This window comes from Danio aesculapii, chromosome 7 (assembly GCF_903798145.1).
Source record: "Danio aesculapii chromosome 7, fDanAes4.1, whole genome shotgun sequence".
NCBI classification, from domain to species: Eukaryota; Metazoa; Chordata; class Actinopteri; order Cypriniformes; family Danionidae; genus Danio; species Danio aesculapii.
This window is the reverse complement of record NC_079441.1, coordinates 13,339,795-13,356,322: the sequence shown is the minus strand read 5'-3', so window position 1 is coordinate 13,356,322 and position 16,528 is coordinate 13,339,795. Positions and strand designations below refer to the sequence as shown.

Below are 16,528 nucleotides of genomic sequence, written 5' to 3'. Positions count from 1 at the left end.
CACCAGTGCCCCACACAGAAAGCCAATTGTGATTGTATACAACTAGGTATGCACCGAAAGGAAAATATCCCAGCAACTCTAAAATATTAGAAGACACCCATTAACTGACCTTTTTGGCAATGGTTGGAGGTCCAGCATCTCGTGCACTGAGAGTTGTCCTCCATGATTCCGGGACAAACATCTCCGCACTCCTTGGACTGCTTATTTCCATCAATGAAATTGTTCAATTCAGCATCCAAAATGAGAGACCAGTCCACCGAATCCAAGTAGCAGAGCTCAGGATTCTTCTCGATCCGTATTGCACCCCGTGTGATATTCCGCAGGTTGTAGAGGCCGATGTCCTTCAGGCTGGTCAACTCAAATATGACCAGGGCGTAGTTGTAGAACAAGTTGCGGCCACGGATCACGGCCAGGTTTGGAAAGAGGGTGCTGAGGCTTTCCAGTCCCGAGACACGGAAGAGGAGAAGGTAATCCGTAATCATGGTCAGTTTGGGGAAGCTGAGGGTGCGGAAGACCTCCTGATTGTTACTGTTTTTATCGCCGATGAGGAGGATCTGCAGGTATCCCTCAATCACGGTACAGTTCTCCAGCCGCTTGAAATTACCAATGTCGTTGCCAATATCAATGCCTGGACCGCAGACTGAAACAAGAACAACAAAACAAATCATCAGATGACAATATGTGTAATATTCAACTCCCTAATGTAGCAATGCTTTTGAGAGAATCGTAGTGATGGATTAACCTTTAATATTTGAATTAATAGTATAATGATACATGGAAATGTTGCACAATTTGCAGACTAAAATAAACCACAGGGGATTCTATTCTGTTGTGGATCTTAGTCATTGTAGACGCAATATTTAATTTAATGCGCATGGGAAGTAAATCTGTAGGGACTTTCTTACATGCGCATTAAAATCAGCTGTACTTCTGCCTTAAAAATGTTGATTCATCCAAAAATATGTTGTTCCAAATCTGTATTGCTTTCATTCTTCACTGGAACACAAAACTCTCTGCAACTGTCTTCAGCGTGTAAAGATCCAATGACTAAATAAAGGACAGACTAAATTATGCCTACTCAGACGCAAATAGTATGAAAGTGTTGAATAAAGTTGCAATTTCTACGTAAATGCATTCAAGTCACCTCTGAGCATTAAACAGTCGTGTGTTAAAACAGCTAAAGCCTATAGTATAATTCACCTTTTACTTGCAATGTGAATTTCATATACGCTTGTAACCATGCACTCTTTGTGCGTAAATGTAATTTGTACGTTAAATTTTTGTGTAATAATTAGTTCATCCACAAGGTGGCAGCACACGAGTGCATGCGCCAATAAAATAAATAAATAAGGGAAAGAAAAACGTATAGCTGGTCAGTTTAAGATAAAACGCTTTATAGCCTAGGGCTCTTTTTTTTGCTTAAGATCGCCCTTATGAATGTAAGGGTGTTGCATAAAATATATGTTGAGTTTAAAAGGTGTGTTTGTGCATGAAACGTGCGCATTTAAATGCATGCGTGTGTGTGTGTGAGAGAGAGAGAGACCCAGTGAATAAGCGCTCACTTCACAGCTCTGTTGCAGTCACGAGCTGCTGGGTTTCTTTCTTTCTTTATATTGCAGATAATACAAAATAGAAATACAACAGAAAGGCATAAAACTTTACAAATTACGTGTCCACTTTTGTCTCAACACAATAGTGTTATACCTAGATAAAATAGCCTAAGCTATATTGAAATCATTTAAAGTTATGTTGGATATAACTAAAAAAATAAATATCGGATATAATAAAAACCTTAAACAAAAAAACTATATAAAACAAAGGCTAGAACAATTTAGGTATACAATACAGATAAATTAAACCGTTTCAAGCCATTTTAAACTTTTATTTTACAAAGGCCTATCCGAAAAAAGATTGTAGATATTTTCTAAAAACAAAAAACAACGGAGGAGTTTTGAAATATTATTTATAAAGTATTTGGATATGATGATATTAATCAAATCTTGCAAACGGAGCATTATTGGGTGAGTGAAGCCATCAGAAACTACTACTTCTTTTTTGTCATCCAGTCCTGCACTTCTTTACAAACGGATCAGCAAAAACTGCACGTACAGTGATGTGTTCGATGTCCTCAAACAAATATTTATGTTTTTATTTGGCGTGGTAAAATTTAATATAATGAATGAAAATACAAAAGCCTGTGCGTATAGACATATAATTTAATGCAGTACAGTATCGTGCCATTTGTTTGTTTCGGTTCTCTTCATTTTAATTGTTTCATGATGATTCGATGGTGTGCTTTATATTGCCTGATTCTCATTGAACTGGGCGGGTTGTGTGACGTTTGATTTGGGGGACATTCTGGGGCGAGGTTTGCGTGACGTGCTCATGCTGCTCATGCTCCTGGGCTATTAGCATGGCCCGACCTGATAAAAGCCCTGGCTCGCACTGGCCCGACAGTGGTAATGCGGCTAGTGATTCACAAAGTAGCTAAAAAAACTGCATTATTGACAGCACGTTCTGAAGGTCTCATCCCTATACCCTAATGTCTTCGAAAGGTTTAACCTCTGGAGTGACGGCTTCCAAAGTATTGGGGAATAAATATGAGCTCCTATAAAAGGAATGCGATGTTTGACACCGAACAACTTCCTTGCACAAAGCATCATGGGGGCCCGAAGTGTCGTATCAGCTGTTCCCTTTCGAGGGCTATTTGACGTGGCCAGTTTTGAGCATTTGGGTTTGGAACAAAACTTCAATATGGTAGTTTTTGGTAGTTTTTTTTCAATATGGACTGTTTTTATCCTGAAATGCCCCTTGGAGGGTGATAAATAAGGTTTGAAGTGCATCGTGGAACAAACCATAAACCGTGTACAAGCTTTAGCGACAATTGATGCCTACAACGAGAGATTGTGACAAATAGTAATGGGTATCGTTTTGATATTTTCCGATAATGATTCCGATAACGCTTACTGATACAGTCTATTACCGTTACTGATATTATTTTCAATTATTTTAGCCAAAAAAGGATGTGAAAATAAAAAGTTTACATGGTAGGTTTACATCGGTTTACAAATACCTGTAAGCAAACAGAAGTAGGTGAATAAAATATGAAGATATAAATACCTAAATGCGAAGCAACGGTCTGTGAGTTGGATGGCATGTTTTGTTAGTAAAGGACTACGTTTACTTGGACATCAATAAACAAATTATTTTATCTAATTAAAACAATAATATGATTAAGGTGTTTACATGAGCTGCTTTTTGAATATTCCTTTCATGCTCTCATTTGACATGTTAAAGCACATAGTCGATTAAAATCATTGCGTTATCCACGTTTCCTCTGGAGTTTTATGTAATTTCAGGTGTTTTATTTTTTAATATGTCGACTTTAACTGCAGTTTGGCACTTCCACTTTCATTCAGGAACATATCATGCATGCCCCCATGACAAACATTGGATGGGAGTATGAACTGCTGGAAGAGTGTTGTTTTAATGGAATTTGATACCACACGCCAATCTTACAGAATGGTAGTAGTTTATTTGCGGTGTTGACTTGTTTGTACTGCACTTCAATAATGCGACTAAAATCAGCATACTCCACATCCTAATCTGATTTCTGTTCAGTTCGATTATGACCTTCATCAGATTAAATGAATCAAAAATCGCTGTTTACATGGTAGACTCTCAATCATAAGAGTATTGTCTTAATCACACTAAAATTGGATTATTGTCCATGTAAACGTACTCAATGTTTTATTTTAGAACTAATGTTGCCACCTTTGTTTACTATTACATTGCTGCATATGTTGCATTTACACTGGTGTCACTTAGCTTTGTTACATCAGTCCACACTTTTGAGTGATTCAACCTAGCAACATGACAGATTGTCGCACATAAACACAACCCACATAAAGATTTGTAAAATAATAAGCAGCAGCTTCTATTTCAATATTAATATCAAAAAATACAGAGACAAATCAGGGTGTAGTAGGGCTGGGCCAGTAATCTATATTATATCAAATCGCAAAAAAATAATTATATCAATAAAATGATAAGCTCTGGACTTTTTTCTCTATATTGATCTAAGAGCCAATCACACGGCAGAAATTTGCAATACTAGGAATCTAAAAGTGTGTTAATATTGTGTATAATAGATGTACCGAATTTTTGGCCACCGAAAATGTATCGGCCGAAAATGTTACGCTATTTAACTTCTAATTTTTGTGGCTTAACAAAATATATATTGTTATTGTTCAATATGGAAAATAATTATCGAGATTACATTTTTGCCATATGGACCAGGCCTAGGGTGTAGATTACTTTGGGCTTTAATGCCATGTCAGAAGCTTTTCTGTGTCATATCTGCAGTAGGGTTGGGTCAATAGATGATGCTATAATCCATCGCCAATGGCCGATAGACATCATAATGTTGAGCCGGCATCGCGATCCTCAGCCCCGCCCCCCGTCGCAAACCCGCTCGCAAAAAATACACACTTAGGCCCTGTTTACACTAATACGTCTTAGTTTTAAAATGGCATTTTAGAACAAAAATTATCGACGTCCACACAGGCGTTTCATCTAGCATTTCTGAACAACCTTCCGCCCGCAGTATACCGCTAAAAACGCGCACTACCATGCGGTCAGCAGGTGCTTTGAGCACAAAACCCCAGAGAGCAGTGCACATCGGACAGTTTATCAAGGATGTACTGCTGGATCGCATCTCACTATTAGTTGTTAAACGTGATATTTAATTCATCTGGTCTCTAACGACTCTTCTCTTTTGAATCTATCAGGTAACGCGTCACAGCTTCAGTACACTGCTTCAATCTATAGCTTTCACGCTTATACTCAGTAATTTTAGTGAAAACCTCAGATACTGTTGGTTGGTTCCTGTTGGTTGTGCACCTTTTTTACAAACCAAGTTTGTCGACGGTCAGGTAGTTGAAAGGGTAAGCTACAAATAATTAATTTGTTATGAATTCATTTATTATTCATAAATAATTAATTGACCGCTGCCTATGACAACGATGCCATCATCCATTGCGATGTTTTACATTAGATATCGTACGATGCCAAATTGGTCGACATCACCCAACCCTAATTTGCAGAGCAAATTGTGTTTGTCCCATTAGAGGCATGACTCCTTATTTTGTGTTACACACACACAAAAAAAAAAGGTTCGAATTACATTAATGTGAGTAACTGATAATTTAGCAGATGCTCGATAACATTGAACCAATGCAAAAATAAAACACCAAATGTACAATGCTAGACTGTCAACCCAATGAGACGTGCAAAATGTGAACCAACAGCAATTTTTCTTCTGCCAGTGACAGTGCCGTGAGCCACGAGGGAGCCTTTATAAGACAGATTCTTGTGTTTTTATGACAGGTATCTTGACATGGCCATCTCTGCTTTCACTACCACCCATTAAGCTGTTTATATTCAATGGCATGATTTGCCCACAGGCTAATTACAAAAAAAAATCTTAAAACACTTAGGCTGAGCTAAAAAAATTTATCCTGGAAAATGCAATAAGAAAATAATAGAGCTTTCGAATTATGCAGCTTAAATGAAACTTTATAAGATAACATTACCTTAGAGTTTATAACCTTTTCAATCTCTTGTTCCTTCCACTTGTCTTAAAGGTACTCTTTTCTTTAATAGCCATCCTTAAATTCCGATTCTAACAAGTATGCATTGGTGCATCATATCTATTAAGCTAGAAACTAGAATTAACCAAGGCAAAAAACAAGCATCTTTTACAGCTCTGGAAGACAGACAGCACCCGGCCTGTCTGCAGACTCTAACATTTTCACACTGCTGAGTAAACAGCGCTATCTTTATTGCTTTGATGGCTCTCCAAATCTCATGTTTACATTTGATAACCCAATTCCAGCCAGCCATTGCGAACTCTCGTAGGTAGCAGAGTGGAGGCATTTGGAAATGAGGTCATAAACTGATGTCATTGTTTAGAAATGAAGCAGGGAACGAAAAAAAAAACACTTTAACCCAAGCACTAAATCCCAACCCTTCAGATTTTACAACAAAACAGATTGCGACAGAGCATGTTCATATGGACACAGAAGCAAAGCTAGACATCCTTGCTCACAGAACATTAAAGTACTTTGATAGATTTGCTTTATTTATTTAAATTCTAAAAGCTAATGGTGCAAGCATCTTGAGGGGTTCTGGTAACTAAGAATGTGTCGTTTATTTATTTCTAATAATGACAATATTACATTTAGTTCATAATTATTATGTCATTCAGTGTAAAAAATGTTTAACCATACAGATAAAGCATTTAAAAGAAATCTTCAAAGTCATCTAGAATAAGAGTTATTTGATGATTATTTAAGGATTACAGTTAGGTCTGTCACAATAATCAATATATGGACTTATCGCACCACACATGGACATGTCCTCAATAACTTATGGCGATGCAATATACATTGCCCATACATAAAAAAAAAATTCTAACCACATTTTAGCTGATTGTACAGCCTCTTTATCTCTTTTGGAGGGGTCAGTATGGTTAAAACACTATAGCATTTACTTTAAATGACTGTAGTATATTTTCATGTGGGTGCCTGGAGACTGAAAATTGATCTGTTACCAGTTCTTTTTGCCTTAGAAATTTTTGTTAACATTTTTTATTATTATTATTATTTATTTGTTTAGGATATCCGTTTTCACATTCTGATTCTAATGCCTAATTATTGTTAAAATATAAAATAATTGTTATAATTACTATAATTATGAAATCTTTTTAAGAATAAAATATCATGTGTTCTTTGGAAGAGTGTACTTGCATTATGATTGTACTATAGTGTCAAAATTTTTCTAAAATTACAATAATATAGTTTAATCGCAATAAATTGTGTTGCTATATATTGTACCACAAAAAACAGACATTGTGACATGCCTAAATACAGTGCAGTCTAAAAACTAGGGATGCACCAAAATGAAAATTTTGGGTCGAAACCAAAAATTCTGAACGCACTTGGCTGAAAACGGAAACCAAAAATTGGTCATTATATTTTATTAAATATGATAATTTTGTAAGACTTTTTAAATTGAACTCAATAACCTGGATTATACTGACTTAAAAAAAATATATATATATAACCATATTTTACTGACAGTGAATGAGAGTCATTATTGTACAGTTATTTTTTTTTGTTATTGTAGTAGGAATAAATACTATCTTAATAAAGGAATAAAAACATCTTGTCAACATGTTATTTGAGAGCACTGAAATGAATGCTTTTCATAACGCATTGCTTTTTTTGTGTCAGATGTGAAAGCTGCTTCACTCAAAAATATACTATTCATATGATAGCGGGGTCTGTCTAAATCAATTTTATATTTTTTGTCTCATAACACAAAGTTTACAACTATATTAACTAACAAAAATTTCTTTATGACATCAAATCACAATTTGGAGAACCAAAAAAAGCATAAATATAGTATTAGCTCTAAAGCATTCCATTCCATCTAAAAATAACGGCAAAAATCAAAAATGCTATTTTCAGCTGATCATTTTCAGCAGCCAAATATTCGGTGCATCCCTTTATACCTTGCAACTATCCTTCAAACCACTAGGTTTAGCCAATTTGTCAGCATGAAGGTTAGAATACTTCAAATAATATGCATAGCGGAGCGCTGATTAAATCAATTCAAAGATTTTCTTCAATCAGTTTCACATTTTTGTCCCATAACACAAAGGTTACACGTCATATTAACTAACAAAAGCAAGTTCTTTTATGACATCGAGTAAAACATTTTAGAACCAAAACAGCATTAACATCTAGCATAAACAAAGCATTTCATTCCATCTGTTAAAATAACAATCTCAAACTAACTAGCAGATGTGAGCTAAAACTCAACAAACTAAGTTAAATCAACTAAAAACAAGGCAAATTAACAAATAAGTCAATGAGTTGATGTCAAGATAATTTATCCAGTTAAGCTGAGCCACATTCATGCCCCACTGGGACTCTTTAACCATTCAGTGCCAACACAGACAGGTTATACTTAGGATTTCCACCGAGAACCTCGTCTGCCTCACTACCTCACTGCCCTGCAACCACTGGGGTTAACAGTAAAACCCAATTACACAGACTTCACAAACTCCTCACTCTTCCAATCAACAGAACCGGGTCTGTTTTGCTAGAGCGGCTGTTTTTACATGTTCTATTTTAAAAGCCCTGATTTTTTTTTTCACCCCCTCTCTCTTGATGAATCGAATGAATCAAGGGGTCTTATTTGCAGTTTACTTGGAAACATGGAAATTTTGCGGTGGTCAAACTTGAAGCTGTTTTTCATTTTTATGCAAACTTCCTGAGTTATTGAATTCAGAAAGACTGAATAATTATTGCTTTTTTTCTCTCATGCATGTGACAGACATGCATAAATGAGACAAATTTGATTAAAATGAATTTGCATTGCACACATGGGATAAAAACTCATATTACAAATGACTTCCAGCATGTTCGCATGCAGTGGCTAATGCTTCAAAGAAACCATGCACACCCAAAATGGCATCAACAACATGAGACATACAGTTACAAATAAACAAACATCCCCCATACAAGCACGTCAGCGTTATACCGTCATGTGCTGTCTTCCAAAATCACTTTTGTTTACTGGCAACCACATCACAGCATCCAACGTATCCTACTAAGCAAATAGAGACCTGATAGTGATCTTGCTAATTGTAACCACATAACAACAATACGATCTGTTGATTGATAACCAAAGAATATCGATATTAATCTGAGGCTAATCCATAAAATGTCCCGGAGAAAAAGAAATAGGCAACTTATCTAATCTATTATGTACTCTATTTACAGTAAGCAGTTGCGAGACTGCGCAGGTTGTATTTAGACCACAGCAAATGTGTGGACATGTGTGGAATCCATTTCTCGAGACCACAAGAAGGTTACTAAAACATCACCAAAGTGTTAAAAATAAGAACTTAAAAAATGTATTGAGTTCTAAAAAATGTGAATATGGATCGAGAAGGTTACCAAAACATTACCAAAGTGTTTCAAATTATACCTTTAAATATGCATTGAGTTATAAAGATTATGAATATGCATCGAGAAGGTTACCAAAACATTACCAAAGTGTTTCAATTATAACTTTAAATATGCATTGAGTTATGTAGATTATGAATATGCATCGAGAAGGTTACCAAAACATTACCAAAGCTTAAATATTAGACCTTGAAATATGCATTGAGTTATAAAGACTATGAATATGGGTTAAGAAGGTTACCAAAACACTATCAAATCATTAAAAATTTGAACTTAAAATGTGCATTGAGCTATAAAGATAATGAATATGCAATGAGGTTACCAAAACATTACCAAAGCTTAGAAATTAGAACTTGAAATGTGCATTGAGATACAAAACCTACGAATATGGGTCAAGACAGTCACCAAAACACTATCAAAGCGTTAAAAATTAGAACTTAAAATATACTTTGAACTATAAAGACTATGAATATACATCGAGGTTACCAAAACATTACCAGAGCATTAAAATTAGAACTTGAAACATTGAGTTATAAAGGCTATGATTATGCAATGAGTTATAAAAACTATGAATATATAACTTTAAATATGCATTGAGTTATAAAGACTATGAATATGCATCGAGAAGTTTACCAAAACTTTACCAAAGCGATACAAATTATAACTTTAAATATGAACTGAGTTATAAAGATTATGAATATGCATCGAGAAGGTTACCAAAACATTATTAAAGTTTAAAAATTAGAACTTGAAATGTGCATTGAGTTATCAAGACTATGAATATGGGTCGAGACAGTTACCAAAACGCCATCAAAGCAATAAAAATTAGAACTTAAAATATGCATAAGGTCATATGCATGAGCTATAAAGATTATGAATATGCACTGAGAAGGTTACCAAAACATTACCAAAGCATTAAAATTAGAACTTGAAACATTGAGTTATAAAGGCTATGATTATACATTAAGTTATAAAGACTATGAATATATAACTTGAAATATGCATTGAGTTACAATAACTATGAATATGCATTTAGAAGGTTACCAAGACATTACCAAAGTGTTACAAATTATAACTTTAAATATGCATTGAGTTATAAAGATTATAATTATTGCATCGAGAAGGTTACCAAAACATTACCAAAGCTTAAAAATTAGAACTTGAAATGTGCATTGAGATATAAAGACTATGAATATGGGTTGAGACAGTTACCAAAACACTATCAAAGTGTTAAAAATTAGAACATGAAATATGCATTGAGTTATAAAGATTATATGCATCGAGAAGGTTACCAAAACATTACCAAAGCATTAAAAATTAAAACTTGAAATATGCATTGAGTTATAAAGACTATAAATATGCATCGAGTTGTGATTTCCTCCACCTTGTATCAAAATATGAGTCAATTACTGGCATATAGATAAACTTAGATAAACAACACTACAGTTTACTTCTAGTGCACTAAAGAACTTGTTGATTTGTAACCTAAAACAGACAGGGCTGTCCAAAATCTTAAGTTGCTAACATGGTGGTGATAACTCATGTTTGACTTGCGCTCTTCTGCTAAATTTAGATCTGTACCTACAGGTAAACACAATTAGACAACATAGAGTTCAGTTTATATATAAGTACAGTAGTAAAATACATACTAAACAAATAACAACAATTCAAATGGCATAGGTAGCGTGAGTTTGTTGTGTTTTTTGACTTTGCATAGTCAAAACACTAAACAGATAATCCTGTAGTGCAAAATGTGTGTTTCCATTTCTTTCAGTGTATAAAACCCTTAAAGGATTAGAAAATCATGCAATTAAGAGAAACATAACAGGTTTAAAAACAGCTGGTCGAGAACTGGAACCATAAATCACAAATGAAAGCTGAAAACATGAGAAATCAGCAAAAATGGAAGTAAAGGTTTTCTCAGACCAGTAAAGGACTTTGATTTAATGACCTAAGCCTCATGAATGTCATATGTATATGCTCAAATAACTTACTTTCTCCATGACAGAGTGTGGAGAAGACCAGCACCAGACCACAAAACAAGGTCCAATATTGCCTCTGTCTGCTAGACCTCATTCCTGTACAAAAAGGCAAGCACTTGCTTTCTTTAGGAAAAAAAGTAATAAAAATATTAGAAATTAGGGGGAGACAGCTCAATTCTTCAAAGTAGATGATGCTTGACTCCAGAAGTCTTCTCAACACAGAAATATGACCAAAGTTGGGGTTTTCCAGCTTAGTTGAGGAGGTGTACACAAAACGCAGTGGAAACACTCAAACAAATCCAATTTCTTCCTTTTTTCATGCTGATTTTTTATGACGGGACCCTCCAGACACCCCAGCAGCGCGGTTCTCCAGCACACCCAGCCCGCTCTGCCCTCACCATGAGGCGGATTCACGCGCACTGATTCTCGGGCTCCTTAAACGTGTTTCACGTTATTCCTGGCAGCTTCTCCTCGTCAATACATGTGAATACAACCCAAACAAACACAAAACGCCTTGATAATCCGCATTTCCGCGCTCCATGTCGTAGGAAAAATTGGGAAAACACGTTGTCGGTCTCCTCACATGCAGGTTTTTTCTCTCTCAGTAACGTTATCCCAATGAAACCCGCTTTATATCCGCTCACCAAAACAGTCCGTTCTAGGGTGTGTGATCTTCACCAACCATACACTTTTCAACCAAGGCCTCAAATCGGCGGAGAAACTCAGAAAGATGCCAAAATACTATCCGTGCAGGCTTTAAAATGGTCTCTCTCTGCCTCCCACCATCTTCAGTCTGAGATTTCGGAGCTGGATTTTTTTGCCTTCGGGAAGCGAAGGACACACGAGGATGATGTCTGAAGGACCGGCTCCGTGTTCATTTAAGAGATGTGAAGGATGTGGAGTAGATCCTGTAGTCTCTCTCTGTTGAATTGACGATGTAAACAAGGCTAGATCTCCCTCTCACACACACGGCATACACACACGCTCCTGCACTCACACACATAGTAGGGTAACGTTACGTTGGAAGAAAGGTATGAGGTGGAAGCCGGACTGGATCACTACACATAACCGGAAAGGATCTGGATCGGGTTTTTTTTTTTTTTTGGCGGCTGCCAGGATTGAGGGAAAAACACTGGAGTGCTGCTGCTGGTTGTGTCTCAATACATTTATCTTCCTACGCAGACAGCTTGTTAGTGAAATATTTATTATAATATTACAATTATTGTGGCATGTTGCTCAGTGGTTAGCACTGTTGCCTCATATCAGGAAGATCGCTGTTTCGAGTCCCGGCTGGGTCAGTAGGCATTTCTGTGTGGAGTTTACATGTTCTCCCCGTGTTGGCGTGGGTTTTCTCCGGGTGCTCTTACAGTCCAAAGATTCAATTCCAGTGTAAAACATATGCTGGAATGGTTGGTGGTTCATTCCGCTGTGGTGACCCCTGATAAATAAGGAACTAAGCTGAAAAAAAATGAATGACCTAATGTACATTTATTTATTCATTTTCAATCACACAGTATAATGTATTTTCACAATTTCTCTAGTTGTTTTTCACCTACAATTCCAAATAAAGTTTCAAATGTTTTACTATTCAATTTGTGTATTCACTCACCGGCCACTTTATTAGGTACATCTTACTAGTACCGGGTTGGACCCCGTTTTGCCTTCAGAACTGCCTTAATCCTTTGTGGCATATATTCAACAAGGTACTGGAAATATTCCTCAGAGATTTTGGTCCATATTGATATGATAGCATTACACAATTGCTGATTTGTTGGCTGCACATTTATGATGTGAATCTCCCGTTCCATCACATCCCAAAGGTGCTCAATTGGATTGAATCTGGTTACTGTGGAGGACATTTAAGTACAGTGAAATCATTGTTATGTTCAAGAAACCAGTCTGAGATGATTCATACTTTATGATGGATCATGGATGGACATGGTCAGCAGCAATACTCAGGTAGGCTGTGGCGTTGACACAATGCTCAATTGGTACTAATGGGCCCAAAGTGTGGCAAGAAAATATCCCCCACACCATTACACCACCACCACCAGCCTGAACCATTGATACAAGGCAGGATAGATCCACGCTTTCATGTTGTTTATGCCAAATTCTGACCCTACCATCCAAATGTTGCAGCAGAAATCGAGACTCATCAGACCACACAACATTTTTCCAATCTTCTATTGTCCAATTTTGTGCGAATTGTAGTTTCCTGTTCTAAGCTGACAGGAGTGGCACCAGGTGTGGTCTTCTGCTGCAGTAGCTCCACTGCCCCAAGGTTCGACATGTTGTGTGTTTAGAGATGCTCTTCTGCATACCTCAGCTGTAATGAGTGGTTATTTGAGTTACTGTTGCCTTTCTATCAGCTCGAACCAGTCTGGCCATTCTTCTTTGACCTCTGGCATCAGCAAGGCATTTGCGTCCACAGAACCGGACCATTCTCTGTAAACCCTAGAGATGGTTGTGTGTGAAAATCCTGGTAGATCAGCAGTTTCTTAAATACTCAGACCAGCCTGTCTGGCACCAACAACCATCGTTCAGTCACTTAAATCACCTTTCTTCTCCATTCTGATGTTCAGTATGAACTGCAGCAGATCGTCTTGACCATGTCTACATGCCTAAATGCACTGAGTTGCTGCCATTTGATTGGCTGATTAAAAATTTGCGATAACGAGCAGTTGGACGGGTGTACCTAATAAAGTGGCCGGTGAGTGTATGTATCCAATTTAAAAAATATATTATGTAATTTGTGAATGTCCAGTCAAATGTACAGTCTAAATAAAAAAAATAATTAAAAATAAAAAAACTTTAGCAAAGTGGAAAAATAAATATTTCATTAAAAAAAGATGACAAATCCTAAGAGCTTTTCCTGGTGAAATAAATAAATTAAATTAAATTAAATTAAATAATGGCGACACAGTGGCACAGTAGGTAGTGCTGTCGCCTCACAGCAAGAAAGTTGCTGGTTCGAGCCTCGGCTTGGTCAGTTGGCAGTTCTGTGTGGAGTTTGCATGTTCTCCCTGCGTTCGCGTGGGTTTCCTCCGGGTGCTCCGGTTTCCCCAACAGTTCAAAGACATGCAGTATAGGTGAATTGGGAAGGCTAAATTGGCCATAGTGTATGAGTGTGAGTGTGTATGTATAGATGTTTCCCAGTGTTGGGTTGTGGCTGAAAGGGCATCCTCTGTGTAAAACATGTGCTGGATAAGTTGGCGGTTCTTTCTGCTGTGGCGACCCTGGATTAATAAAGGGACTAAGCCGAAAAGAAAATAAATGAATAAATTAAATAATAAAAAATATCTATATAAATTTTAATAATAAATAACAATAGTAATTCCATACTTTATATAATAATTGTATACACTCAAAAGAATATTTTTGATGCTTGTTCAGACTACTTATTTATAATGAGCTGAAACAATATAATTCTTGAGGGGTTTTGTGGGATAACTTAATTGTTTTATGTTCAAACCACTTAAATTTGTAGAAACACTTAAGTTAACTTAATCGACTTGTGTTAATACAACATTAAGGTATTGTGTGGAACCTTGCATTTTTTACAGTGAATATATAGGCATAAAACATTACATATGCACCTACACAGTGTTGGGGGTAACACATTACAAGTAACGCGATAATAATATTACTTCAGAATCAGAATCAGTTTTAATGCCAAGTGTGCTTCACACACACAAGGAATTTGTTTTGGCTACAGAAGCTTCCAGTGTACATAAAGTGACAAGTGACCAACACAAAATAAATAAATAGGAAAAAGAAAAAAGAAAAAGAAATACGATAAACATTAAACAGAGATGCAGTCAAAAAATCTGGATGTTGAATTATGTGTACAGATTTGTTATAAATATACAGGTTATAAGGTGCTGTGTACAAATACGAATGGAGAAGGTATTGCATTGTATATTGATTTAAGGTGCTGTGTAAAAGTGCGTATGAGAAAGTATTGCACATAATTATTGCACAGTAGGGGAATATGCAGCTCTGCACAAGACGTTTGGCCAGCGGAGAAATTAAAATGATCGTGCCCAACTGAGTCTGGTTTCTCTCAAGGTTTTTTTTCTTCACTTCCGCCATTAGTGAAGTTTTTTTTCCCTCTCCGCTGTCGCCACTGGCTTGCATGGTTCGGGATCTGTAGAGCTGTGCATCGTTGGATTTGCTCTTCAGTGTTTGGACTCTCAGTAGTGATTATTAATCCACACTGAACTGAGCTCAACTGAACTGAACTTAAACACTACAAACTGAACTACACTGTTCCAATTTACTGTGACCTTTTATGTGAAGCTGCTTTGACACAATCTACATTGTATAACAATATACAAATAAAGGTGAATTGAATTGAATTGAATTGAATATTTCACTGTTCATAAGGTAGACAGCCTGAGGAAAGAAACTTTTCCTGTGTCTGGCTGTTTTTGTGCTTGGTGCTCTGAAGCGCCGACCAGACGGTAACAGTTCAAACAGCAAGTGTGCTGGGTGTGAGGCGTCCAGAGTGATTTTACTTTTCTAAGTAACAAGTAAAGTAACACATTACTTAAAAAAAAAGTAATAATATTTTAATATTTGAGTTATCTTTTTAAAAATGTAACAAGTTACTTTTTAGATTAATTAATATGCTTTTAAAAAACAGTATGCTGAATTAAAATGAGTGTAATCACAGTGAATCACACTTAATGAGAAAAAGAGCTCCCCACGGGAACAGACGAAAACCAAGATGGCAGAGCCTTACATTTCTGTGATGGAAGAATTCTCATTATTTTTAACACATGAAAGAAAACGGGATTACAGTACATGTAATATGCTTAAAAATAGCTCGTTATAACTTCAAATAAAACTAAGAGACAATGCCGAAATGTACGACATAACAGACATACATGATACTATCACACCTTTGAGATTAAGATAAATAAAAATACAAATGAATTTAAACTTTTATTTGATAAAATCATGTTGGACCAACTCAGCTGCATTTCATTGTGCAAATAGTTTTTTAGTTGGTGCTAAACAAATTTATCTGGTGGAAATGCCGCCCTCAATTAAATTGAGTTCATCCAATGAGCTATTTTTTTGAGTGTAGTCTCAATGGACAGTGATTTTACTGTACTAATAAGACAAAAAGATACAAAGGAATGAAGATCTCAGAGGGCAACATTGAAGCCACTGAAGCTGAGATTTATGCCTCATCACAGAAGAAAAAACTATTTTCAATAAATTAAAATATGTATTTTAATATAAATCTGAATATGCAAATGGTTAACTGTGAGAAAATAATCTCTAAATGACACTTTACGATGTAACTCATTTTCTTCAATAGTCTTAGGTTAGCTATTAAACAGTTTACATCACATTAGTCAAAGCTTTTTTTAGGGACACTGAATTGCTTTGGTTTTGGGTCTTCGCAAGCACTCTAAAATAACAATTACCAAAAGCAATTATGGACAAATGATACACATTTAACATGGACACATTATAATGAACAGTTCCATTAAGCTG

The 16,528-nt window shown here is 36.1% G+C and overlaps 1 protein-coding gene across 1 annotated transcript in view; it reads right to left on the bottom strand.

Moving 5' to 3' along the window:
• The window catches only part of igf1rb (insulin-like growth factor 1b receptor), a 174,811-nt gene extending 162,807 nt beyond the window's left edge, over positions 1–12,004 (bottom strand). Inside the window, exons 1-2 of the mRNA XM_056461066.1 lie at positions 11,033–12,004; positions 110–640 (exon numbers count right to left, since the gene is read on the bottom strand). Coding sequence (XP_056317041.1) covers positions 110–640; positions 11,033–11,114 — 613 coding nt within the window. The 5' untranslated portion in view covers positions 11,115–12,004. The remainder of the gene's footprint in view (positions 1–109; positions 641–11,032) is intronic.
• Between the last annotated feature and the right edge of the window lie 4,524 nt (positions 12,005–16,528).